The sequence below is a fragment of the Pristis pectinata genome, chromosome 3, assembly GCF_009764475.1.
Source record: "Pristis pectinata isolate sPriPec2 chromosome 3, sPriPec2.1.pri, whole genome shotgun sequence".
NCBI classification, from domain to species: Eukaryota; Metazoa; Chordata; class Chondrichthyes; order Rhinopristiformes; family Pristidae; genus Pristis; species Pristis pectinata.
Genome location: NC_067407.1, coordinates 38823749 through 38851016, shown reverse-complemented (window position 1 = coordinate 38851016; position 27268 = coordinate 38823749). Strand labels below are relative to the sequence as shown.

Genomic DNA, 27268 nt, shown 5'->3' with positions numbered 1-27268 from the left:
GGTCACAAGCTTCCAATATCAAAAATAATCCTCCACCATCACTTTATGCCTTTTTTTAATCAAGCCAATTTTGGATCCAATTTACCAACTTACCCTGGACCCATGAGCTCTAATCTTATAGACCGGTCTCCCATGCAGGATATTGTCAAAGGCCTTACTAAAATCCATGTAGACTACATCAACTGTACTGCCCTCATCAATACATTCAGTTACCTCTTCGAAAAATACAATCAAATTAGTCAGGCAGGATCTCCCCCTAATAAAATCATGCTGACTATCTTTGATCCCTGCTGTCCAACTGTTGATTAATCCTGTCCCTGAGAATTTTATCCACTAACTCCTCTACTACTGACAAATGAATCTTGTGAACGCTACATGTATTCAGATAAAAGACCAATAATTTCATCTTATTACTCTTTTTGTCCCATCAGATTCTATTTTCTGGGCTTTCTTATTTTTATACATTGTCCCTTCCTGTCAAGCTATAATTATCATTACTCATTTCACTGCCAAAGTTGTTTACCAGAACTTTTCCCACAGGCTATTTTTAGTTTCTACTTTACTGCCCTCCTATGATATCATAGTTTGAATCTTTTCCCCTTTTCCCAAACTCTTAATTTGGTCTGCTGCTACTGTGATGCTCATACATTCAACTCTGATGTTTTGTTAAAACACAATACCTCTTTCCTCCATGAAGGGTCTTCAGCCTGAACTGTTAACTCTGTTTCTCTTTCTGCTGATGCTGCCTGACCTGCTGAGTGTTTCAGAATTTTCTGTTTTTTCTATTTTCCCCCACTTCACCTAATTTCTCCATTCAACAAAATTTCAAGTGTCATAATCAGTAGAATTCAAACTCCATGAAACTAGACTCCATGTATTAGCAAAAGATTCCAGTATTAATATTAGCTAAAATTACAAAGGCTGCGTCAGCCCTTGCTGACAGTAATTACCAAGTAATCGTTTCTAGCTGGCTGCCTCATTAATTGTGCAACTTGCACTACCTGCAGCTTATTTACCAATGAAAAGAATCTGCAAGTTAAATCCAAAATGCAGAACATAACTCAATATTAGAAAGATATTGAATTACTTAAAATCCACTCAAATATTATTTTCAAAATATGATACTTTGATCCAATTATTTTGAATCATAGTAATTTTTATCACAAAGGGAGGTCACTTTCATGCTGGCTGAATCTCTTCAGATGAATTCTATTTCCCAGTTCCTGCAATGTAGCCTTGTAGATGACGGCATGTACTCATTCATTTACTTTTAATGGATTGAGAATTTCTGTCAGCACCACTAATTCATATAGTAAGCTCCAGACCCTAACTATTCCACTCTTTGAATGAAAACATTTTTTCTCAATTCCCTTCTAATCCTACCTATTTATCTTAAACCTACATACCTTTTTAAATTTATATCCCTTAAACCTGGTTATAGAATTGTCTAATAAAGGAAATAACTAGACAATCATTCCTTAAAGCAAAACTTCTCCAGTCCTGGCAATGTTTTTGTAAAATTCTATTATACCCTTTCTAATCTTTCCATTCTACTTCACCTGATTTCTATCCAATATCTTCCGATAATCATTGCTGTAAGATAACCCTAATGTGGTTATCATATAAATGACCCCATTTTTCTGTGCTACCACTGAAGGTTTTGTTTTAGTTGTCTTGTAGCAGTTTTCTCAATCCTTCCGACCTCTCTGCCCTTGACTGAAGTCTCTGAATCAATAAGTATAGCTTTCCAGGTTTTGCAGCACATTATTGGAAGTCCAGGACATACAGCAGTTTCAATGGCTGAATGCCAGCAGCTCTAATTGGCAAAGTCAGCACAATCTGGCCAATTATGAGTGCCAGCAGCTGAATGCACATTATGGCCTGTTTCCATGTTAGTTTTTGGACTTAATGTTGCATGAAACTATCCTCTACTAAAGTTTACTATTTTTCAGACAAAAGCTAGTCTCCTTTTCCTAATATATTTGTGGGTTAAAATCATCAATTAAAACTGCTTTGCCTTACTAATTTATGCACTTATGCATTCTTCCATTTTGCACATGCTGCAAGGGGCCAATAAATCCCAATAGTATCTTAAATCCCTTTCTATTTCAATATTAATCAACTCTTCCCCTCCCTCTCAGATGTACCTTCAAACATATCATGATGTCCTTAATTAGCACACCACCAGAGCCTCTCAATACCTCTTACCAAGGATGCTATCTGTCCCTCTGATTATGGTGTCTCCTCAAGTTCCCTCTTCTTCAAGCTTTCATGTCCATCTGCCTATTAACTTAATGGCTTAGAAATTCATCTGCAGCAGTTTCCTGGCATTAAGACAGTATTAGTAATCTCCTTAACATTGTTTTGAAAAGCTCTAGAAAGATAGTCAAATTCATAAGCCCTGTAGGCCTCCTTACTGTTACTTTACTCTGATTCAGTGGGTGCTTCTAGTCAAGTTATTCATGCTACTAGCATATAGTTCTAGCCTCAGGAAGCAACCTTTAGAGGGACATATCACAATAAAAACAGAATTTTTTTCAGATATTGGGGAGCATTGACAAGGAATGCTTTATTGATGGAAGGGAGATGCTCGAGTCCTTAAGGTGAGGACATGCAGTAGGAAAACTGCACATACTGCTGAAGAACAATGCATGTAAGAGACATCCTCATAGTGTAAGGGCACTTCTGGCATAAATTCCTTCTCTGAATGCCTGTAATTTGGGCAATCAAGTAAAGCAGACAAATATCGCTGCCAGCTCTGAATGCTAAAGTCACATTAACAAAAATCAAAAGTGTTCCACACCATAAGGTTTGAGCTTCTGTGATGAAGAGTAAGTAGCAAAGTGTCATGTGTGGTGTTTAGCAGCAGACACAGCCTGGAAGTGTCCCAAGGTTAGGTTTCTGAGAATGAGCACAACTTTAACATTGACAGGAGTGCAATGCTTGGAAAAGCTTGTACTGGAGATTGAGGACACAGATATAAGCAAGAGTTACCTTTTGGGAGGGTAGCCTACAATATACCTTGTTTCTGCAATAACTGTTGACGAGAGAAGGGCTCACTTTAAATCCTGCGAAGTAGGTGTTGGATCCCACCTTTTCTGTTGGTTGTCTTTTTCCTGTATTTCCTGATATACATAGAAGCACTTCCTTATTTGCAGGATTTCTTCTGGCATTTCCGGCCACTAAAGTGAGAGGAGAAACCTGTTCACATCACTTGGTGGTGCAGTGACTGGGATCCCAGTTTGATCCAGTTTACTTGAGGTTTGTTTTGCTAAAAGTTGAGCAGTGGTTTGCCAAAAGTTGAGCAGTGTTTTGCCATGAATGAAGGAGAAATATGTCTTGTCCTTTAAAACAAAAATGCTGCTGTGAAGCCTTGAGTTTTGGTAAAAACTGATTCTTCTGTGAGCGACAGTGCCATTTGTTGTTCACTGCAGTGTGGTTTGAATGTCCGTCATTATTGGATTTTAGTGGAGCAAAGGTTACATATGGTCATGTAAGGCAGACTTGCTCCATTGTGGTCACCCCAAGTACCATCCCCTTCAGAATCTCGGCTTAATTTATTCATAATTAAGAAGATCAAAATGGTTAACTGTGTGGATATTTTTGTTGTATGATGGACAGACCTTAAAAATGCTGCTTTACATCCAACAGGACAGTTAATGGTATCTTGGGTACATTACATGGAGTTAATTTTACTCCAATTTTACAACTATGAATAAAATGTGATTCTTCTTATGTTTTTTTCTCAGAATAATTAAATTCAGCAACAAATAGCTCCTTTACATCAGCACATTTCTAGACAGTAACAACTATTAAAATAATTATCTCTTATCCAGCTGCCAGATTCTTTTCATGATATCAACAGTAACTGCCGTGAATAATCACCAGGTTAAGACAGTGATTTTTGACTTTTATTTTCAAGTGGTTATTCACTGGTTCATTTGGAGGTCAGCAGCATGGGTATTAACAAAATTGATTGTCTTTTGACCTCTTCTGAAACAGGTGAAAGAAATCTGTTTTTGTTCCAATTTAATTGATCTTTTAAAAATATAATACTATTTTCCCCCCACCCCCCCCCCCCTACCCAATCCTCTTGTGCAATTCTTCAGGAAGTGCAGCTACCTTGTTGTATTGTACCAGTGCATCTATTTTTCAAAGTTTAATTCCTGAATGTAACTGTTGGGAAGACTGTTGTACTCTTGAGTAAGCTGGAGAGGGATATCCCATTCTCTCAAATGATTCCTACACACAGCCTAACATTTACGAATAGCACAAAAGTGAAATATGCAGGTGCTGAAAATGTGAAATAAACAAAGTTGCTGGAAATGCTTAGCAAGTCAGATAGGATCTGTGGAGATCAAAATCAAGTTTGCTTCATCAATGACCTCTCATCTAAAGAAAGGTCATTGAGCTAAAACATCCACAGCAACCTAAATGTCACTGCTACTTTCACAAACATTTTGCAGCCAATTGCTACATCCTATCTCAGCCTGGATATATTATCATAGACCTGGATGAACCTGAGATCTGAATGGCTCGTTCCCTCACTTGGTGATGCATTTAGCTCCTTGTATAAGTAGAAATATAAACTGAGAAATGTGCATAAAGAGTTGATATTGAATGTTATTTACCATTCTTTAAAGTTTTATTAGGGTTCAAATCTGGCCCCAGTTTTTGAGATGAAAGTTTATTTTGTCTGCTAGATAAAAGACTGCATGAAATTAATGTGGGCAATATGAAGTTCCTAGTTCCTAGTTGGCATAGACTCCCAGCATAGGTCTTCTCCAAATGTACTATCAATTTATGAATGCATTAATAACCTCACTAAGAGAACTTGTTTGTGAAGTGGAAATACTATAATAATGCAATCAGGTTTGCTGTTCTGAGTTTAGGATAAGGCATGTTTTTAGACTGTAGATGGCAATATTAGACTTTGCTTGAGGTAGCTTCATGCTGGTGTTGTTTGCTGGAATAGGAGAGCATTCTTTTTACAACTACGAGCACTCTCATGCTGATGAGTACTAACATTCGCCAAATCTTTAAAAAAGTTGACATGAGCTCAATCAATTTCATGAAAGTTAATACACCTTTAAAAAACAGTCCATTTTGGTATTATCTCTTGTTACATCTCAATATGCTTTCTATTTAATTAATTACTTTGAAATCCTCTGTGTTATTATATGAGCAAGTGTGCAAATGCAAAAGCCTTCATGCTCACAACGCAACACTGCAATCAGGGAACAGGAGAACCTACTCATGAACACATGCTGTTTAAAGGGATTCCAGTAGCTTGCAGGATTGTTGAAAACTGTTCTGAAGGAGGATTGGCTGTGTATTGCAGTTTCATTGCTGGTCATTGTTGGAGTTTCAGGAGTTATGAGAATGCTGTAGTTTAAGATGCCATTTGATATGAACACTATGGTAGAAGTGACAGCAGTGGGATTTTGAATGCTATTAATCTGACGGAGGAACTGATTCATATTTTGTTGAGCCATTACTGCTACCCTGGGAGCAGCACCTCAGCAATCCTATTAACTTATGGGAGAAAAGATTGCTGAAATGAAACAACATCCTCAGAGTGCCTTTGAACAACATGGCCTTACTCATACAAAAAACAAACTGTTGGAGAACCTCAGTGGGTTAGGGAGTTCCTCAGCAGTTTGCTCTTTGCTCCAGATTACAGCATCTGTACTCCCTTGTGTCTCTGTGGTCTGACTCATGATGGCAACAGTCTGCAGTTATTACACATTATGCTGAGTTTAAACAGCAGGTGCGAGGACTTTCTTTGCAGTATTCAGACACTGGCTTCTGTTTATGCATCCAGGAAAATTCTGACAACAATCATCAGTATGTGGTACCTGTGGAAGCTTATCAACCTCACATAGATGGTCAGAGGCAGCAAGGTGCTGTACGATAATTGTGGTCTGCAAGAGTTGAAATGGTTCTGCCCACTGTTTAGCTCCAGGTTCCTTCCAAAGCCATGTCAAGGTTAGAGCTGAACCACTCCAAGTCCTTGACATTTGGTGTAAGGTGCAAGGTAACATGCCAATATGCTACACATTTCTGATTGTAAATTGTGCATGTCTGAATGACACAATTTCCACATCAGAGATTGAGTACCAACCTTTTAGTATGCCTCCCCAACACCAATGAATTTTTAGGCCATGATGAATTTGCTGACTCTGACTATCTATGTGAAGTTGATAAGCTTCCATTGGTACCACATCCATGTCCTTGGGGCTTCATTCCTGGCACTAACTTCAATTATAACTCCCTTCCACTGTTGCCCTGTGGACAGTGCCTCATTACAATTTGTTTTCATATCCTTAGCGAGGTGGTCTTTGGAAAGGTGTTTGTCCTGATATCTTTTCCCAAATGGATGAAGAGCAGAGGCCTGTGAATTGGAATATCTACCTATTTCATGCCTCCAAATTTATATTCAAGCCAAAAGGCAAATCGTGTGGGCTCTCATTTACGTTGAATATTTTATATGCAGTGTTGTTGAATTCTTTACAGAAGTCCTCTCTCTATCTCTCCTCCTAACTGATCTAGGTACCCAGAGTTTGAAATCTGCAGCACGTGCTTTTATATTTGTGGTCTACCATTGGCTTCCATCAAGCCTTTAAAACATTTAAAATGACTTCCGCCTTGTTCTTTGGCAAGGAGCCCATCTCCATAAAGAGGTGTAGGCAGGGTTTAAAGTTAAACCAGCCAGCATCCTGGTGCTATCTCAACTAATTTGGCTCCATGAGTATACACTAAGACTGGATGCTGTTAATTGGACATTGAAATTGTAATAATGAGATCGGCACAAGAATTTTTGTACTTCCTGCACTTGCTCACAAAGCAATGGTTGATTGCACATTGTAATCCATGTATTTCCCACTGCAATGGGAGTTCTTACCTTTTCATCCTAAGAGTTGCTCCTGAAGAGCAAAATGCTCCAAGTGACATGTCAGATTTCTCTGGAGCTGCATTGTTGCATGTGTAACTATCATTGCAAAAATAAGGGCATGATTAGGGAAAATGAAAAAGAATAGGATAAATTATCAGAGACAGAAGGCCTGAGGTTTGAACAAAAATAAGCTAATCAGCAAAACCAAGATCGATTTGCAATAGGTAAGTCATTGCTTACTTACCCTGTTGACATTTTTGAGATAACTACAGGTCCTCCCCAGTGTCCAATGGAGGTTCCATTCCTGGGAACTCTTTGTAACCCATTCAGTTCACTGCCCTGCAATAAAAATATAGTCCAACCAAGAGCATTGTGTAGTTAAACCCAAGGTGCTTAACTCAACCATTCAGATTGCTCTGCAAGATGCAATGATATTGCCTCACAGCAGCCAGCAAATCCATCCTGCCGCTCTCCCAAATACTCACCCTTATTGTATGGGCTGTCCACAAGTCGGATGTTCATAACCCGTGAAAGACCTGTATTATGTTAGATGAAGACTTGTACAGACTTCTAGAAAACATTCAACAATATTCCATACAAAAGGCCGAACAAAAATGAGATCCTAAGCAATTTGAGGAAGCTTGTTGGCTTGGATGGGTATAATAGGTATATATTCCACAAGGCAGATTGCTGTTTGTCAGTTGTTATTTAGCTCCACATGGGAGAAGACGTCATGATGAGCACCGTTTTATTGATCTCCTTACCAAGAATCTGAAATCAAATTGTTATGAGAGAATGGGATAGCTATCCATAGTATAAAGCTGACTTCTTTGTTTGTCTCTCCATCATAATGATATGTCTATCTTAAGGGTGATAGGAACATACTGAAGCTTGGGATGATTGTCTCTGGAAAACATTACATTGAGTCTGAATACCAGAGCATGTGATCATAAATTCAGAATCTGCTAAGTGTTATGGTTCATTTGTGGAGAAGAAAGGAGCTGCAGCTTAAGTGCCTCATTTCTAACTGGTGGAGCCTCAATTTAATGGAGTTAAGGCAAATTGTGGTCAGGTGGATGGTGGCAGTGCACGTGAACATTTAATTATGTGCTGTTCTCGACATTGTTCTGGGGAAGCTCCATATGCCTCTTGAGTGCCTAGTGAAAGATTGAGCAAGTATCTGGCAGTTGTCTAATGATCAATTAATAACTGTCCTGCCGGCTGGAGATCAGCAGAATATCTTTCAGTCTAACTGACTCCAAGGAATTGTTTGAATTTGAGAACTAAATGTAGCAGATTAAGTTGTTCCATACATCAGCCAGGAAGATCCCCCCCATTGTTATTGAATTGTTAATGAATGCAAATCTATGTCTTCAAGAAAAAGGTAATGGACTAGAGAGGTTGTGGTTATAAAATGAATGCCTAACGATCCAATATGAAGGCCTGTGCACAATCTCAATATATCCCAAAATTAGGTTACAATTGTTTGTGCATTTTGCTTTCAGTCCTCCAAAGGTGTTTGGGGATCATTTAAAATCAAACTGAAAATGAAAAAAACTACAGACGTTGCATAGGTCTACAGTCCCTGCACGGCTTCCAACTCTGTGGTGCCCTAGCCCTGCATAGCCTGCTTCTACCTTCTGCCCAAGCTCAACAAACAGGACTGACCCAGCAGACCCATTGTTTCAGCCTGCTCTTGCCCAACCAAACTTACTTCTTCCCACCTTGACTCCATCTTTTCTTCCTTGGTCCTGTCCCTTCCCACTAACATCCATAATACTTTGGATGCTGTCTGCCACTTCAATAGTATCCAGTTTCCTGGTCCCAACCAGTTCATCTTCTCCATGAATGTACAATCCCTCCACATCTCTATCTCACATCAGGAGGATCTGAAGGCCCTCTGCTTCTTCCTTGAACAAAGGTCCAACAAGTTCCCCTCCACCAACACATTTATTCATTTGGCTGAACTTGTCCTCACATTAAACAACTTTTCTTCCAACTCCGCTCACTTTCTCCACATCAAAGATGTAACTATGGGCCCTTGCACAAGCCCAAGCTAAGCCTGTCTTTTCGTGGGATGTGTGGAACAATCTTTATTTTAGTCCTCCTTGGGCCCACTTCTCCAACTCTTTCTCAGGTACAAAAACAACTGCTTCCTGCACTTATACAAAGCTTGAAAATGTCATGATTTTTACTGCCAATTCTGCCCTCAATTTCACATGATCCATCTCTGATTCATTCCTTTCCTTTTTGGATCTCTCTATTTCCATCTCAGGGCTAGACTAGCCACAATCATCCATTACAAGCCCACAGACTCCCATAAATATCTTGATTATACTTCTTCCTACCCTGCCCCTGCCTCCTGTAAGGACCCCATTCCATTCTTTGTCTCAATTGCATTTGCTCCAATGATGAGACATTAATCCCCTCTACTGTAGTGGACAAAGCCCTTAACGGCATCTCATCTATTTCCCACACCTCTGCTCTCACCCATCCCCCTCACTCCCCTACTCGATAGAGCAAGAAGAGTTTGCCTGGTCCTTGCCTTCCACCCCACCAATCTCCACATTCAGTGGATCATTCCTTTGCAAATTTCTGTCAGCTCCAACAAGATTCCACCACCAGATACACATTTCCCCTATCTTCCTCTCTCAGCATTTCATAGGGATCACTCCCTTTGCGACTCCCTGGCCCACTCTTCCATACTTTTGGCACTTCCTTATCCATCCACTACCAATCTTGTCCGCTGCCTCTTGATTACCTTCTCTGAAAACAGGTAATTGCAGAAGAGAGAGCCCTAGATGTTATGTCATGGTTTGGTGTGTCAATAGATGGATGGATCTTGGTGATGGTGTTTGTCTCTTAATTGATGGGGGCAGGGTGGAATAGACAGATGGGCTTGGTTTTTGGTTTGGGGTAGTTGGAGATGGTAGGATTGCCAGCTGGGTAGGGTTAGTAGTGGAATGGGGGGAGGGGGTGAGTGGTGTGATTGGTATTTGAGGGAATTCAGTAGTCAGGATGTGATCAGTGGTCAGGGGTCAGTGGTTGAGATTGTGGTCAGCATGAAATCTGTGGCTAAGGGGCTCAGTGGTCAAGGGGTGATTGTAAATTGGGGGTTTTAAGCTGGACCGCTCTGTGCTCTGTAAACAAACTTGCGAACAAGCTAAGCATGATGCTCCAATTATGCCACCGGGTGTTTGGAAATAGTAATTTTAGCTCAGGCTCAGCTGGGAAGCAATGATGGCTTTCCCACCAGGCCTATTGTGCTCGGTGCTACAATCCTGCATAGATCTCACCAGTAAGGCACGTTTTTTAAAATGTATTTAAACCTTCCTTGTGAGAGAGGAGTTGCAGGGGTGTCCCTCCAGTCCTCAGAAGGATACCTTGGACAACTCCTCTGCCTAGCTTGGTCCTATTCCCTCAAATATAGTGGTAAAATGACATTACAAGACTTGCCACCTCAGTGGTACAAAGGAAAGAAAGTTAATATAATATCTAAGTCAATGTAATTGAAAGTTCGGCATGTATGCAGATTGGACACACGTAGAAATAGAAAAGAGAGTGCTTGCTGAGCCTAAACCATCTCACAGCACGTACTGTCACTATTTGTTTCAATCACTGCTTTTAAAATGCAACTGTATCACGTTAATTTAGTAAGTGTTAACAAAAGCTCAATTGTAATTTGTTAACCTTCTAGCTTTATCACACTAGTAAGCTAGTACATATTTACCAATGATCTGCTTTTGTATGCCTGTGGATCAACCTTAATAGTACTGTTTTAACACTTAAAATTTTTTTAAGCCTCAGTAGTCCCAGTTCCAGATGTGCTGGAGATTATGTTTATTGCAATGCTCTTCTAAATTTGAGCCCACTCAGTTCATGTGTAAGCCTGAATGATAAATACCAACCAGTTATTATTTGAGCTTTAATTGTAAAATCACTCCACATCCACTTTCCAGCATGGACCATTGAAAAGCAAGGATTCTGTTTGATTCTAGTTAATGTTTTTTACCCCAATAGCCCAGGAAAGCTGAAGCCACTATTACTTGGATAAAAAACAATTCAGGAATTAAAGTTTGTGCCTACTTTATCTACAGCTTTGAATGCTTCACCAGCCAAGGCGCTTCTCAATTATCAATGTTACTAGTTAAACTGTGCAAGTATCCAGCACAGAGCATCAACGTGTTTAATTTTCTTGTCTTCAGACGCCATCACAACAGAGCAATGTTCATGACAGTGAACTGGAAGATATATCTCCAACTAGTCAGTGGAATTCATATGCATTGGGAAGAAGGGATGTGCCACCGGAGAACATGATAAAAAAGGTTAGACCATTCAAAGGTGGATTTACTTTACTGCCACTTTGTGTCATATCTGTTGTGATTTCATTCTTGTTCCTTGAAGTTTCTTTGCTTTCCTGGCAGTGTATTCAGTTTCACTTTGTCATTATGGTTTAATGTACATGGTGAGTTTAACCTATTTGGTATATCTGTTCTATGTGTTTTTTTTAAATAAACATTGTGATCTATTTATGAAAGCATGTTTTTGAACACCATGAGGTCAATTCCAGCAAGAGGCTTAACAATTTCACACTTGAATTTTTGATGTAAGCCTGGAAATTTTTTTCTGCCAGCCTTCATTTGAATGCCACTGGTCAACCACTTGTCTACTTCCAGTAGAAAGTGGCATTTCTCCAATTAGGGGTAAACTGGAATCAAACAGGCTCAAGATGTGTAGAAGATTGCTTCTTGCAGTAAATGGACAGGAGGAGGGTTTTTGCAGGGGTCCCACTGGGAGCCTCATTTGCCACCAAAACAAAACGTGTTAAAATATGGAATCAGTGGGAAGTGGAGTTGCTCCATTTCAACTTTTCCCTCACTTTATTCTCATTGACTGAGAAATTAAAATTGCCTCTGATAAATTGAAATTTATGAATTAGTCCCTGACCACTGACAGAGCAAAATAATTTTTCTAGGCTGACATTTTTAGATTTGTTTTTATCTCAGATACTGTGATTTCAAAACAAGCACTGAAACATAACACTAAAGATCCAAAACACATCTTACTCTAACTTCATAATAATAATTATTATAGAACTTAATCCACATCTTTGCACAATTTAGTCCTGCTCTCATTTTTGTTATCTGATCTTCTCACCTTTAATTTTCTATGTTCTTAATGAGCACTTTTTAGCAAAGTCATGTGAAGAATGAATCTGTACTTATACCATTTTTTTCTATGCTTTGGAAGTCCAAGCATTCTTTTCAGTCAGAGAATACCGTTGCAGTTACTGCTGTGACTTAATGAGACAGCAAAATTTGTTGATAACAAGCAACAAATGAACGAACAACAAATAATCCGCTAATTTAAATTTAAAAAATACTCGCGTTTATGTCGCACCTTTCACATTTTGAAGTGCCTTGCAGCCAACTGCTGTTACTGCTGTAATGCAGGAAATGTGATGGCCAATTTTTTCAATGCCTGGGCAATCTATTTTAGAAATGCTGTTTGAAGAGATAAATATTGACTAGGTCGCCAGGGACAACAATGTTTAGAACATAGAACAGTACAGCACATTACGGGCCCTTCAGCCCATGATGTTCTGCTGACCTATATAAACCTACTCCACGATCAATCTAACCCTTCCCTCCTACAAGGCCCCTAACCCTCCACTTTTCTTACATCCATGTGCCTATCTATGAGTCTTTTAAATGTTCCTATTATATCAGCCTCTACCACCACCCCTGCAGGGCATTCCAGGCACCCATCACTTTCTGTGTAAAAAAAAAACCTACCTCTGACATCTCCCCTAAACATTCCTCCACTCACCTTGAACGGATGTCCTCTGGTACAGGCCGTTGAAGCCCTGGGAAAAAATTTGCTGGCTGTCCACTCGATCTGTGCCTCTCATAATCTTATACATAGAAAATCTGCAGCACAATTCAGGCCCTTCGGCCCACAAAGCTGTGCCGAACATGTCCCTACCCTAGAAATTACTAGGCTTACCCATAGCCCTCTATTTTACTCAGCTCCATGTACCTATCTAACAGTTTCTTGAAAGACCCTATCGTATCCGCCTCCACCACCGTTTCTGGCAGCCCATTCCACACACTCACCACTCTCTAAGTAAAAAACTTACTCCTGACATCTCCTCTATATCTACTTCCCAGCACCTTAAACCTATGTCCTCTTGTGGCCACCAATTCAACCCTGGGGAAAAGCCTCTGACTATCTACCCTATCAATACCTCTCATCATCTTATACACCTTTATCAGGTCCCCCCTCATCCTCCGTCTCTCCAAGGAGAAAAGGCCGAGTTCCCTCAACCTGCTTTCATAAGGCATGCTCCGCATTCCAGGCAGCATCCTTATAAACCTCCTCTGCAACCTCTCTATGGCTTCCACATCTTTTCTGTAGTGAGGCGACCAGAACTGAGCACAATACTCCAAGTGGGGTCTGACCAGGGACCTATATAGCTGCAACGATACCTCACGGCTCCTAAATTCAATTCCCTAATTGATGAAAGACAATACACTATATGCCTTCTTAATCACAGAGTCAACCTGCACAGCTGCTTTGAGCATCCTATGGAGTTGGACCCCAAGATCCCTCTGATCCTCCACATTGCCAAGAGTCCTACCATTAATACTATATTCCGCCAACATATTTGACCTACCAAAATGAACCACTTCACGCTTATCTGGGTTGAACTGCATCTGCCACTTCTCAGCCCAACTCTGCATCCTATCTATGTCCCTCTGTAACCTCTGACAGCCCTCCAAACTATCCACAACACCCCCAACCTTTGTGTCATCTGCAAACTTACTAATCCACCCCTCCACTTCGTCATCCAGGTCGGTTATAAAAATCACAAAGAGTAAGGGTTCCAGTACAGATCCCTGAGGTACACCACTGGTCACCGACCTCCACTCAGAATATGACCCTTCAACAACCACCCTTTGCCTTCTGTGGGCCAGCCAGTTCTGGATCCACACTGCAATGTCCCCTTGGATCCCATGTCTCCTCACCTTCTCTATAAGCCTCGCATGGGGTACCTTATCAAACGCCTTACTGAAATCCATATACGCTACATCTACTGCTCTCCCTTCATCGATGTGCTTAGTCACATCCTCAAAAAAACTCAATCAGGCTCGTAAGACAGGACCTGCCCTTGACAAAGCCATGCTGACTATTCCTAATCATATTATACCTCTCCAAACGTTCATAAATCCTGCCTCTCAGGATCTTCTCCATCAGCTTACCAACCACTGAGGTAAGACTCACCGGTCTATAATTCCCTGGGCTATCCCTACTCCCCTTCTTGAATAAGGGAACAACATCTGCAACCCTCCAATCTTCTGGAACCTCTCCCGTATCCATCGACGACGCAAAGATCATCGTCAGAGGCTCCGCAATCTCCTCCCGCACCTCCCACAGCAACCTGGGGATACATCTCATCCGGTCCTGGCGACTTACCTAACTTGATGCTTTCCAAAAGTTTCAGCACCACCTCTTTTCTAATATCTAAATGCTCAAGCTTTTCAGGCCACTGCAAGTCCCCACTACAATCCCCCAGATCTTTTAACATGGTGAATACTGACGTAAAGTATTCATTTAGTACCACTGCTATTTCTTCCGAATCCATACACACTTTCCCACTGCTGCACTTGATAGGCCCTATCCTTTCACATCGCATCCTCTTACTCTTCACATACTTGTAGAACACCTTGGGGTTTTCCTTAATCCTGCCCGCCAAGGCCTTCTCATGTCCCCTTCTGGCTCTCCTAATCTCTTTCTTAAGTTCCTTCCTTTTAGCCTTGTACTCCTCCAGATCTCTAACATTACCTAGCTCTCTGTACCTTTTGTATGCTTTTCTTTTCCTTTTGACTAGATTTATTATAGCCTTCATACACCGCTGTTTCTGCATCCTATCATGACTCCCCTCTCTGATTGGAACATGCCTATGCAAAGCTCCACACAAATACCCCCTGAATATTTGCCACATATCTTCCGTACTTTTCCCAGAGAACATCTGTTCCCAATTTAATCTTCCAATTTCCTGCCTGAGAGCCTCATAATTCCCTTTACTCCAAGTAAACACCTTTCTAGCCTGTCTGTTCCTATCCCTCTCCAGTGCTAACGTAAAGGAGATAGAATTATGATCACTATCACCAAAATGTTCACCCACTGAGAGATCTGACACCTGACCAGGTTCATTTCCCAATATCAAATCAAGCACAGCCTCTCCTCTTGTAGGTCTATCTACATACTGTGTCAAGAACCCTTCCTGAACACACCTAACAAACTCCACCCCATCTAAACCCCTCACTGTCTGGAGATGTCAATTGATGTTTGGGAAATTAAAATCCCCCATCACAACAACTCTGTTATTCTCACACCTTTCTAGGATCTGCTTCCCTATCTGCTCCTTAACACTGTCACTATTGGGCGGCCTATAAAAAACACCCAGCACAGTTATCGACCCCTTCCTGTTCCTAACCTCCACCCACAGAGGTTCCGTAGACAATCCCTCCACAACGTCCACCTTTTCCGCAGCCGTTACACTATCTCTGATCAACAGTGCCACTCCCCCACCTCTCTTGCTTCCCTCTCTGTCCTTCCTGAAACATCTAAAACCCGGCACTTGAATCAACCATTCCAGCCCCGGAGCCATCCAAGTCTCTGTAATGGCCACCACATCATAGCTCCAAGTATCGATCCAAGCTCTAAGCTCATCCGCCTTGTTCACAACATTCCTTGCATTAAAATAGACACCTCTCAAGCCTGTCTGAACATGTCCCTTCTCTATCACCTGCCTATGGATCTTACTCCTAGCCTCCACTATTTGAGAGCCAAACACCTCTTCCCCAGTCTCTCCAGTACGGATCCCACCCCCCAACAATTCTAGTTTAAACTCTCCCCAGTAGCCTTAGCAAACCTCCCCACCAGTATGCTGGTCCCCCTGGGATTCACTGGATACACTTGGGTCCCCTTTGATACACTTCTATCAAGTCACCTCTCATCCTCCATTGCTTCAAAGAGAAAATCCCTAGCTCGCTCAACTGTTCCTCATGAGACATGTCTTCTCATCCAGGCAGCATCCTGGTAAATCTCCTCTGCACCCTCTCAAGATTCCACATCCTTCCAATAATGAGGTGACCAGAACTGAACACAGTACTCTAAGTGTGGTCTAACCAGAGTTTTATAGAGCTGCAACATTACCTTGCGGCTCTTGAACTCAATCCCCCAAAAATTGAAGGCCAGCACACCATACCCCTTCTTAACCACCCTATCAACTTGTGTGGTAACTTTGAGGGATCTGTGGACTTGGACCCCAAGATCCCTCTGTTCCTCCACACCGTTAAGGATCCTGCCATTAACCTTGTACACCTCCTTAAAATTCAATCTTCCAAAGTATATCACTTCACACTTTTCCAGATTGAACTCCATCTGCCACTTCTGCACCCAACTCTGCATCCTGTCTATATCCTGTTGTAACCTATGACAACCTTCTACACTGTCCAGAATATCACCAACTTTCGTGTCATCTGCAAACTTACTAACCCATCCCTCCACTTCCTCATCCAAGTCATTTATAAAAATCACAAAGGGGAGGGGTCCCAGAACAGATCCCTGCAGAACATCACTAGTCACTGACCTCCAGGCAGAACGCTCTCCATCTACTACCACCTTCTGTTTTCTTCAGGCAAGCTAATTCTGAATCCACGCAGCCAAGTCTCCATGGAGCCCATGCCTCATGACTTTCTGGATGAGCCAACCACGGGGAACCTTGTCAAATGCCTTACTAAAATCCATATACACCACATCCACCGCTCTACCTTCATCAATTTGTTTTGTCACCTCCTTGAAAAACTCAATTAGGCTCATGAGGCATAACCTGCCCCTCACAAAGCCATGTTTACTATCTCAAATAGGACTATACTTCTCCAAATGCTCATAAATCCTGTCCCTAAGACTCCTCTGCAATAGTTTGCCCACCACTGACATAAGACTCACTGGTCTATAATTCCCAGGATTATCCCTATTATCTTTCTTGAAAAACAGAACAACATTTACCATCCTCTAGTACCGCTCCTGTGGCCAGGGAGGATGCAATATCTTCCCTCGCTTTCTGTAGAAACCTGGGGTATATCCCGTCCGGCCCTGGGGACTTATCTATCCTAATGTTTTTTAGAAGCTCCAACACTACCTAGTTCTTAATCTCGGCATGCTCCAGCACATTAGCCTGTTCTATGCTGACCTCACATTCGTCAAAGTTTCTCCCCCTGGTGAACTCTGAAGCAAAGTATTCATTAAGGACCTCCCCTACCTCCTCTGCCTCCAGGCACCTGTTCCCCCTTTATCCCTGAGTGGTCCTATTCTCATACTAGTCATCCTCCTGTTCGTCACTAACGTGTAGAACGTCTTGGGGTTTTCCTTAATCCTACTCACTAAGGCCTTCTCATGTCCCCTTCTAGCTCTTCTAAGTCTCTTCTTGAGCTCCTTCCTGGTCTTAAGAGCCCTGTCTGATTTTTGCTTCCTAAACCTTAAGTATGCTTCCTTCTTCCTTTTGACTAAGTGTTTCACTTCTCTTGTCAACCATGGTTCCTTCAGCCTACCATTCTTTCCCTGTCTCAGTGGGACAAACCTATCCAAAACCCAATGCAAGTCGTCCCTAAACAACCTCCACATTTCTGCTGTGCATTTCCCTGAAAACGTCTGTTCCCAATTTATGCTTCCAAGTTCCTGCCTAATGCCATTCGTAATTAGTCCTCCCCAATTAAAAACTTTCCCATATTGTCTGCTCCTGTCCTTGTCCATGGCTTATGCTAAAGGTCAGGGAGTTGTGGTCACTATCTCCAAAATGCTCGCCCACTGAGAGGTCTGTCACCTGACCAGGTTCATTGCCTAGTACTAGACCCAGTATGGCCTCTCTTCTAGTCGGCCTGTCCACATACTATGTCAGGAATCCTTCCTGGATGGACCTAACAAATTTTGCCCCATCTAAACCTCTTGCACTGAGGAGGTGCCAATCAATACTAGCGAAGTTGAAGTCAACCATGACAACAATGCTGTTATTTTTGCACTTTTTCAAAATCTGCCTACTTATCTGCTCTTCAGTGACCTGGTAGCTATTGGAAGGCCTATAGAAACTGTCAATAGAGTGATTGTTCCTTCTTGTTTCTGATTTCAACCCACACTGACTCAGTAGATGATCCCTTCATGATGTCCTCCCTTTCCCTGATTAGCAATGCCACTCCCCCCCCCCCCCCTCCCCTTTTACCTCTCTTCCTATCTCTTTCGAAACATCTAAACCCTGGAACATCAAGCAGCCAATCCCGCCCTTGCGACAGCCAAGTCTCTGTAATGGCCACAACATCGTAATCCCATGTACTGATATATGCTGTAAGTTCATCACCCTTCTTACTTCTCACATTAAAGTAGACACATTTTATCCCATCCAACTGACTGTGTTTATGCCCTATCCACTGCCTATCCTTCCTCACAGTCTCTCTGCACAATGCATCTACCTTTACACCAACTGCTTCATCATCTGACCTAACACTCTGGCTCCCATCCCCCTACCAAACTTGTTTAAACCCTCCCCAACAGTTCTAGCAAACCTATCCGCAAGGACGTTGGTCCCTCTTGACTTCAGGTGCAACCCGTCCCTTCTGTAAAGATAATATCTCCCCCAGAAAAGATCCTAATGATCCACAAATCTGAAACCCTACCCCCTGCACCAACTTCTCAGCCATGCATTCGTTCGCCATATCTTCCTATTCTTACCCTAACTGGTGCGTGGCACAGGCAGCAATCCGGAGATTACTACGCTTGAGGTCCTGCTTCTTAGCTTCCTTCCTAACACTCTATATTCCCTCTTCAGGACCTCATTCCTTATCCTATCTATGTCATTGGTACCAATGTGTACCACAGTTTCTGGCTGCACACCCTCCCCCTTAAGAATGCTGTGGACTCGATCTGAGACGTCTCTAACCCTGGCACTTAGGAGGCGACATACCATATGGAGGTCTTGTTCTCGTCCACAGAATATCTTGTCTGTTCCCCTAACCAATGGATCCCCTGTCACTATCACTCCCCTCTTCTCTCCCCTTCTGAGCCACAGAGCCAGACTCAGTGCCAGAGACATGTCTGCTGTAGCTTTTCTCTGGTAGGTTGTCCCCCCCCCCAACAGTATCCAAAGCGGTATACTTGTTGTTGAGGGGAACGGCCACAGGGGTAGCCTGCACTGACTGCCTATTCGCTTTCCCTCTCCTGACGGTCACCGCAACCTAGGTGTGACTGCCTCCCTGTATGTATGTCCTCTCTGTCAACCCCTCAGCCTCATTTCATCCAGCTCTAGCTCCAGTTCCCTGACATGGTCTGTAAGGAGCTGCAGCTGGATGCACTTCTCACAGGTGTAATCGTCAGGGACACTGGAGGTCTCCCTGACTTCCCACATCCTGCAAGAGGAGCATACGACTGCCCTCACTGCCATTCCACTGGTCTAACTGTGCAATAAGAAAGAAAGAGACCTTACCTGAACCTCACCTCAGCCTCTGCTTTCCAAAGCCTCCTGAACCAAAGCTGAATCAATAATAACAACAAAATAAAATAGGACCTTACCTGTTCTTACCTATGCCTTCTCACTGAAGCCTTTTTTTCCTAAAGAGCTGCTCTCACTCCCTACACTTGGACCACTTACTTCAACTCTTCACACCGAGGCTTTGTGGACAGAATGCCGACCATGACATGGATAAGTTTACATCTTTCTTCAAGTGATCCTAAGAAATTTTTTATGCCTTTGAGAGGGTGCATAGGGAACTCAGTTTACCTCCTCTCACTAACCTCCTTCAGTGCTGCACTGAAGCACAATTCAGATTATGTGTTCATGTCAGATTATGTACTTGTTGCAATACATGACTTCTGACAGGTGAAAATGCAGCTAACTGATTATTTTTACCAGAATTCGGTATCATCATTTGAACTAAGTGTCATCAATATGATGAGAAGGAACACAGAGTTAGTAGTGTAGCAGTTAACGTAATGCTATTACAGCGCCAGCGACTCAGGTTCAATTCCGGCCACAGTCTGTAAGGTGTTTGTACATTCTCTCTGTGTCTGTGTGGGTTTCCTCTGGGTGCTCCGGTTTCCTCCCACATTCCAAAGACATACGGGTTAGGAAGTTGTGGGCATGCTATGTTGGCACCGGAAGTGTGGTGACACTTGCAGGCTGCCCCCAGAACACTTGACGCAAAAGATGCATTTCACTGTGTGTTTCAATGTACATGTGACTAATAAAGATATCTTATCCTACTTTATTCTGGAGTTGTAGTTAATGGTATGGCTGCCCAGAGAAGGAATGATACATTTTGTAAATCCTAGTTTGCAGACTGTTTTATTAATTTATTGTATCTGTTAACTGATATGGTGATTATTGTAGATACCACAATTTTCTGAAGTCCAAAAGGAACTGGCCTCCACTAGGAAATACTGTCAAGGAGATTTAACAACTCTATGAACAAGTGTGATTATTTGTTTTCTCAAACTTGAATTCTGTTCATGCACAGCAAACAGTAATGTTTTCAAATGTGATACTTTGTAGATTATGAAAGGCTGTGTAAAGTGTTTTCCAAGTGATGTAACAACCAGGAATTTTTTGTTCATTTTTGGGATCTGGATGTAGCTGGCAAGGTAAGCGTTCATTACTCATCTCTAATTACCTTACAGAAGGTGGTGGTGTTCCAATTTTTTGAACTGCTGCAGTCCTTCCGTTGAGTAGGGAGTTTCAGGATTGAGACCCAACAATGGTGAAGGACCGGTAATATATTTCTAATCAGGATGGTGTGTGACTTGGAGAGTAACCTGCAGTTGGTAGTATTCCCATATCCATACATCCTTGGTCCTTCTTGGTGATAGAGGACTCAGGCTTGGGAGGTATTGTCAAATTGCATTTTGTAGATGTTACACATTACAGAAACTGCGCTCCAGTAATGCAGGAAATGAATGCTTGGAATGATGGATGGGGTGTCAATCGCATGGGCTAGTTTGTCCTGGACGGAGTCAAGTTTCTTGAGAATTGTTCAAGCTGCAAGGCAAGTATGGAGTATTCATCATGCTTCTGATTCTGTGCTTTGTATAAACTGTAAGCAAATTAGAGTAACAGGAGATGAGTCACTCACACAGGATATTCAATCTCTGACCTGCTCTTGTTGCCACAGTGTTGATGTGGCTGATTCATATGAGTTTCTGGTGAGGTCCAGCATATTGATAGAAGGGGTACTTGGTAATGCCATTGAAAGTCAAGGGTCGGGGATTAGACTCGCTCCTGTTGCCTGCCACTTTTGTGGTGTGATTGTCACTTGACACAAATTAATCCATGCCTGAATATTGCTAGGTCTTGCTGCATGCAGACATGGACTCATTTTTTTGCCAGGAAGTTGTGAATGGAATTGAACATTGTGCAATCATCAGCAAATATCCCCACCTCTAACCTTACGATAGAGGGAAAGTTATTACAGCAGAAGATGATTAGGCGTAGGATGCTGCCCTGAATATCTTCTACAATGAAAGCCTGGATCTGGAATGATTGACTTCTGACCACCACAACAATCTTCCATTGTGTCAAGTATGATGGCAGTGACCAGAACGTTTTCCCTTCGATGCTCATTGACTTCATTTTTACCAGGGTGTCTTGATGCCACACTCTGTCAAGTGTTGTCTCAATGTCAAGGGCAGTTACTCTCACCTCACCTCTGGAATTCTGCTTCTTGGTCCACATTTGGACAAAGACTGTGATGAGGTCTGGAATCAAGTGGTTCTGGCAAAATCCAAACAGGGCATTGGTGAGTGGGTTCTTGGTATGCGCTGCTTGATAGCACTGTTGCATTGTATAGCTCCCATCATTTTGATGATAATTGAGAATAGATACTTTGGTAGTAATCAGCCAGATTATACTAGTTCTGCTCTTTATAAGCAGTGCTAAGGGTGACTTTGCCTTGTCAAATTCAGTGTGTAGGTCAATGCCATTCAGTTTTATTCTTTCTCTGTTGAACATAGCAATAATGATGCAACTGAGTAGATCAGAGTTGCCAGATCACTTCAGGGAACATTTAAGATTCAACCATACAGAGTTGGTCTGGAGTTGCATGTAAGCCTGACCAAGAAAGGATGGTAGATTTACTCCCATGAAGGACATTAGTGAACTAGACTGAGCACTTAATAAACTGGACTTTGCTAAGTGGGGCTTACTGCTCACATTTGCAAATGAAATGCATCAATGTTACACACTTAACTTGCTCGTATCTGGAAAGACAGTATTGTTGGCCAAGATTGACCTGAATTTGACAAATTATCGAGTAATGTAATTGGGCCATTTGAGTGGAACTCCCATGAAATGCCTTTGGAAAACTTTGACTATTAGTAAAGCCCATTTTCGGTTGTCTGTCAAAGGCCCGATGGTTTCTCAATTCTTTTGAATGTCCCTACATTCAGAAACATGTTAAAGCTATTAAAGAGAATATTTTAACAATTAAAAACATTTAATAATAAATAATTGAAAACATTTAGAATGCCTAAATAATTCCAACATTACAACAAACACAAATAATTTAAAAAGTGATTTACTTTATTTTTTTCCTTAAGCCATAAAATCCCCATTCAAATAAATGGGGTTACAGACCTTGTGCCACTCTCAATGGCACAGGATCTAAGAGCAGATTCTCTGTGGAATTTCAGCAAGTTCCTGCTACATCACTGGACTCGTGCAGAGTCCAATGGCGGAGCGCAGCTGGAAAATTGCCAGCAGAGCTTGGCCAGTAAGTTTGTGTTTCCTAGCTTGCTGTCACATTTGAGGATAAATGCTGGCAGTCCTGTGTGAGACTGCCATCAAAATTTGCACCTTTGTGTTTCTGTTTATAATTTGGGCTGCATTTTTCTTCAGAACTGCTCCTTCTCCAATGCAATAAATTTATTGGAAATGTAGCACTTCTGATGAATTAACAGTGGCAGAGTGGGAACAGCATAACTATCCTGATCTCAGATTAGCTGGTGATTCATCTCCTTGCCATATGCTTCAAATGTTTACTAAATTTGCATAATTAGTTCCATTGCACTTCCTAGTTATTTATTGTGTATGAAGTATTTTGGAACATATGAGAGACAATGTGGTAGAAATGCAAGTTGCTCTTTCATTATCAGATTTTTAAGAATTTAAATATCAAACATCCATTTATAGAATTAGATCCAAGTCATTTTGTTGGGAAAATGCTGATGGGTTGAACCTGGAAGAAACATGTTTGCTTCTTCTGGTCCACAGGCAACGGTCTAAAGGCACTAGCTCGGACTTTAACCTTTCTTGCCTGGTTTCAGCTGCTTGGATTCCCAAGGACTGTGAAGCCATTTGTGATTAAAGGTGAAATAACTAAAAGTGAAGGCAGGCAACGTCTTAATGTAATACAAAATTTAAATGACCAGTCTACATCCCATGGCTTCTCATTCCATCTCCATTAAAACTGAAAAGGAGCATCTCTGAGTCAAGTTTAATCTCTGATGCAACATCAATTCAATTTTTGGCAAGACTCAGACCCGTATGCCCAATTTACACTCTGTCTCTGTATATGTTCAGATTCTGACTGCCTCTGAAGGTGTTTTTGATTTCTCCTGTCTGTATTTGTTTCATTATTTTTCTCTGTTTACCCATTCCTGTGATTATATTATTTCTTTTTGTCCTATTTGAACCTGTTATTTCCTGTCCAACCTATTTTTCTGGCCCTGATAGTTATTCAATCATAACATATCTTAGTCTATTGCTTCTCATGTCTGTCCAGAAGCCCCACTGAGTACCATGTGACTGTTAAGAAATATCTTCTCATTCATTGCATCTGTTGGCATCGTGATCTTAAACTAAACCAGATGGTTACATTGTAATAGTTCTACAGAATTAAAGGGTTAGTTTAGATTCATTTACTATTCAATCTTGGAAGAACAATGTTATTTATATCATGGGGTTATTGTGCCAAGGGAGGCCATTTGGTCCATTGAATCCATGCTGGCTATTAGTAGAGCAATCTTATTGGTCCGATTGCCCTGGTTTTTCATAGCCCTGCTAATTATTTTTTTCTCATCTGTCTAATTCCCTCTGGTTCTAAGGTGACTGATGAGGCCAATGTGAGGACCCCAGGCCCTTCCATAGATGGGACAGGTGATGGGCAGATAGCCTCGAGGTCCTCCATTTTATCCCAAATGCTCCTTCTCTACTTTGAGTGATTGTGGGCTAAGGGTTCCTAGGAGTCAGTGGGGATGTAGCACATTTTTGAGGAGGCTTTGACCACATCCTCGGTGTCTCTTTTGGAAGTCTGGTATCGGGAATGCAACTGATGTGGCCTGCTCAAGAAAGCTAAGTGAATGTAATCAGGGCCTTGGTGCTGGGCCATTGACTCTGGAACAGGACACCAATGTTGCTTTTCATATCCCTCCAATAGTTTTGGAGAATTTTCCATAGACAGCATTGTTTTTTTTACTAGTGTTTGGGGAGTCCAAGTCTCGGAAGAACATAGTAAGACACTGTTGCCTAATAGTCCATGAATTTTCTGCCAGATTTGTGGTCTTGACACAACCTCTTCCTCAATTACGTAAAGGCTGCACTAGCACAGTGAAGAAGATGGTGAATTTCATCATCGATATCTACCTTCACTCAGGGGTGGCTCCCAAGATGTGTGAAGAGGTCCATATTTTCCAAGCCCTCACTGTGAAACTTTATCATCAGAAGGCAGTGTTGTACAAAGGAGGATGATTAGTAGAGAACCTTTATCTTACTGTTGTTGAATGTAAGGCCTGTCCTCTCCTTTGTTTCAATCAACAGTGATGATTTAGAGCTTGGTCTCCAAGTGTGTACTTGTGCAAGCATATTCTGCAAGCTGGAATTTAACTACTGAGATTTGAGTGATCTTGGTTTTGTGGGAGTATAATTGCCTTAGGTTAAATAGTTTCCTATTAGTTCTGAAGATTAACTCCACTCCCAAATGAAGTTTGTGGAGATGAGGTTCAGCTTAATTTGTTTTGGGGCAATGCTGCAGTTTGTTTAACATCTGTCTTCACTGAGATTGGCTCTCACTGTTGTGGACCCAATGGTTAGTATTATGCCATCATGAAGCAAATGTAAGATGGAGACACATTTGAGGAGAGTGTACCACAGTCAAAAGCTTTAATGAATCCAAAAAAGATGCTGCTCCCTGCATTTCTTTCGAAGTTGGTGCACAGTGAAGATCGTGTCCATGTTTCTTCTATATGGATGGAATCCATGCTATGATTCAGGCACCAGCTCTTCGTCCACTGAAAGGAGGAGGTTGAGGAGGACCCTGGCAATTACTTTTCCTGTGACAGAGAGCAGATAGACTCATCTATTATTGCTGCAGTCAGATTTGTCTCCTCAATTGAGGATAGTCACAATTACAACATCTCTAAGATCTCCTGGTATATCCTCGAATTTTCAGATGCGAATGATGAGATAATGAGTCTGTGACTGAAGCTTTCTGTGCCAAGTTTTAGAACTTCAGCAGGGATACAGTCTGTTCCTGAGGTCTTATTTATTATTGGGATGTGACCTTTTTGACTTCTTGGTGTGTATGTCTGCACCAGAGCAAGTATGCATTTGCTGGGCCGTACCTACATATACAGCCGTCAATCTGCTAGTACTGACAACAATAAAACAGAGGGAAACCTGGATTTTATGAATGAATGTGCTCAAGGTAGCCACAAACTTAAAACAAAATAATAAAGCAGGCAAAACATAAACTTTGAAACACATCGAAAATAATTTTTGACAGATAGATTGTAACTTTTCACAATACGCATGTTTAGCCCCAGAAATGATTCCTCTCCCACCAGCATTGCCAGGAGTGTTTCTGCTGCTATTTTGAGTCAAAGAAATGCCATTGCTGTCACTAGTTTATGAACGTGTCCGATTCCAGTCTCAAGCCCTTGGAATGCATCTGTCTGCCCCACTCCAAGAATATCTCTATCTCAGTTCCCATTGTTCAGACTTTGTGTCTTATTTTGATAAGATAAGATAAGATCTTTATTAGTCACATGTACATCGAAACACACAGTGAAATACATCTTTTGTGTAGTGATTTTGGGGGGCAGCCCGCAAGTGTCGCCACGCTTCCAGCGCCAACATAGCATGCCCACAACTTCCTAACCCATACGTCTTTGGAATGTGGGAGGAAACCGGAGCACCCGGAGGAAACCCACACAGACACGGGGAGAACATACAAACTCCTTACAGACAGTGGCCAGATTTGAACCTGGGTTGCTGGCACTGTAAAGCATTGTGCTAACCACTATGCTACCTCTCCTATAGTTCCCATTTCACTTCACTGATTAATTTATCCATCACCCAAGTATTCAGCAAACCCCTGGATTGTGTCCCAAGTGCAAATGAGCAAGGTCATAATAAATATTATTAAATGTATTTCACTTGTAATCACTTCCTAACACAGAACGTTCCTATATAAAGGCATTATTGTTTAAATATTTTTAAATGAAATGAATATTCTGCTGTATCCTTTGATTCCTGCTCTATCATTCCTTATCTTAACTTTTAATTATCCAAATGAAGTCTTATTAAAGGCTTCTTGCATTGATTTATCAATTTTTTATCCTATTAGTAACATCATGAATATTCACTTGCAAGTTAGTTAAATATAATTTAAAGGCATGTTGCCTCTTCTGATAAATTCATTTCTTTTCCAAAAAAATTTATCCTCTCATAACTACTTCAACAACTTTCCATACAGCTGTGGAAATTAAGACTTCATCTTAACTAATCAGTTCCCATTTTGCTCTGTGCTGTATTCAAAATTTGTATATATACATATTTTAGACTAAGTCTGTAGTTTTTGGTGTCGTCATCAATTAGGTCTCCTGTGTCCTTTTTTTTCTTTTATCTGTCTGTGTAAGTTGTAATGATTGTCCTTTACAGCTTCCTGAATCTTTGCCTAATGGGCTGAATTACCCACAGGCAGGTAGCCACCCTCATCAAGGGCAAAGTGCATTAGGGTCTTCACCGCAAAGCTTACAGCATCGATCCAGGGAACAGCAGTATGAAGGAGCTGTGTCGAAGGTGACACTTCAGCAGTATCAGAAACCTTTGCAGATTGCCATTTCATCAACGCAGAACCTTGCCAGTGCTCGAGCAGCTCAACCCAGCAGATGTCTAACAAGCGTTAAGCCACAAAAGAGTACAGAAAGCTACCAGGAGCAGGTAAAATGGCTATCTTGTACTTATGTTCCTGTGAAGAAAAATTAAACATGAAGTTTGTAAATATAACTCCTGAAGATTCAGTAGGTAAATTCACTATCATATCAGTT

At 41.5% G+C, this 27268-nt stretch overlaps 1 protein-coding gene across 12 annotated transcripts in view; it reads left to right on the top strand.

The window, feature by feature from the left end:
• The window catches only part of lrrc7 (leucine rich repeat containing 7), a 417500-nt gene that overhangs the window by 378091 nt on the left and 12141 nt on the right, over window positions 1-27268 (top strand). For 9 of the 12 annotated variants that reach the window (XM_052012823.1, XM_052012824.1, XM_052012818.1 and 6 more), the window contains 2 exons: window positions 11101-11220; window positions 26880-27161. In XM_052012823.1, coding sequence (XP_051868783.1) covers window positions 11101-11220; window positions 26880-27161 — 402 coding nt within the window. The remainder of the gene's footprint in view (window positions 1-11100; window positions 11221-26879; window positions 27162-27268) is intronic. The other 3 variants (XM_052012826.1, XM_052012825.1, XM_052012829.1) reach the window with 1 other exon arrangement.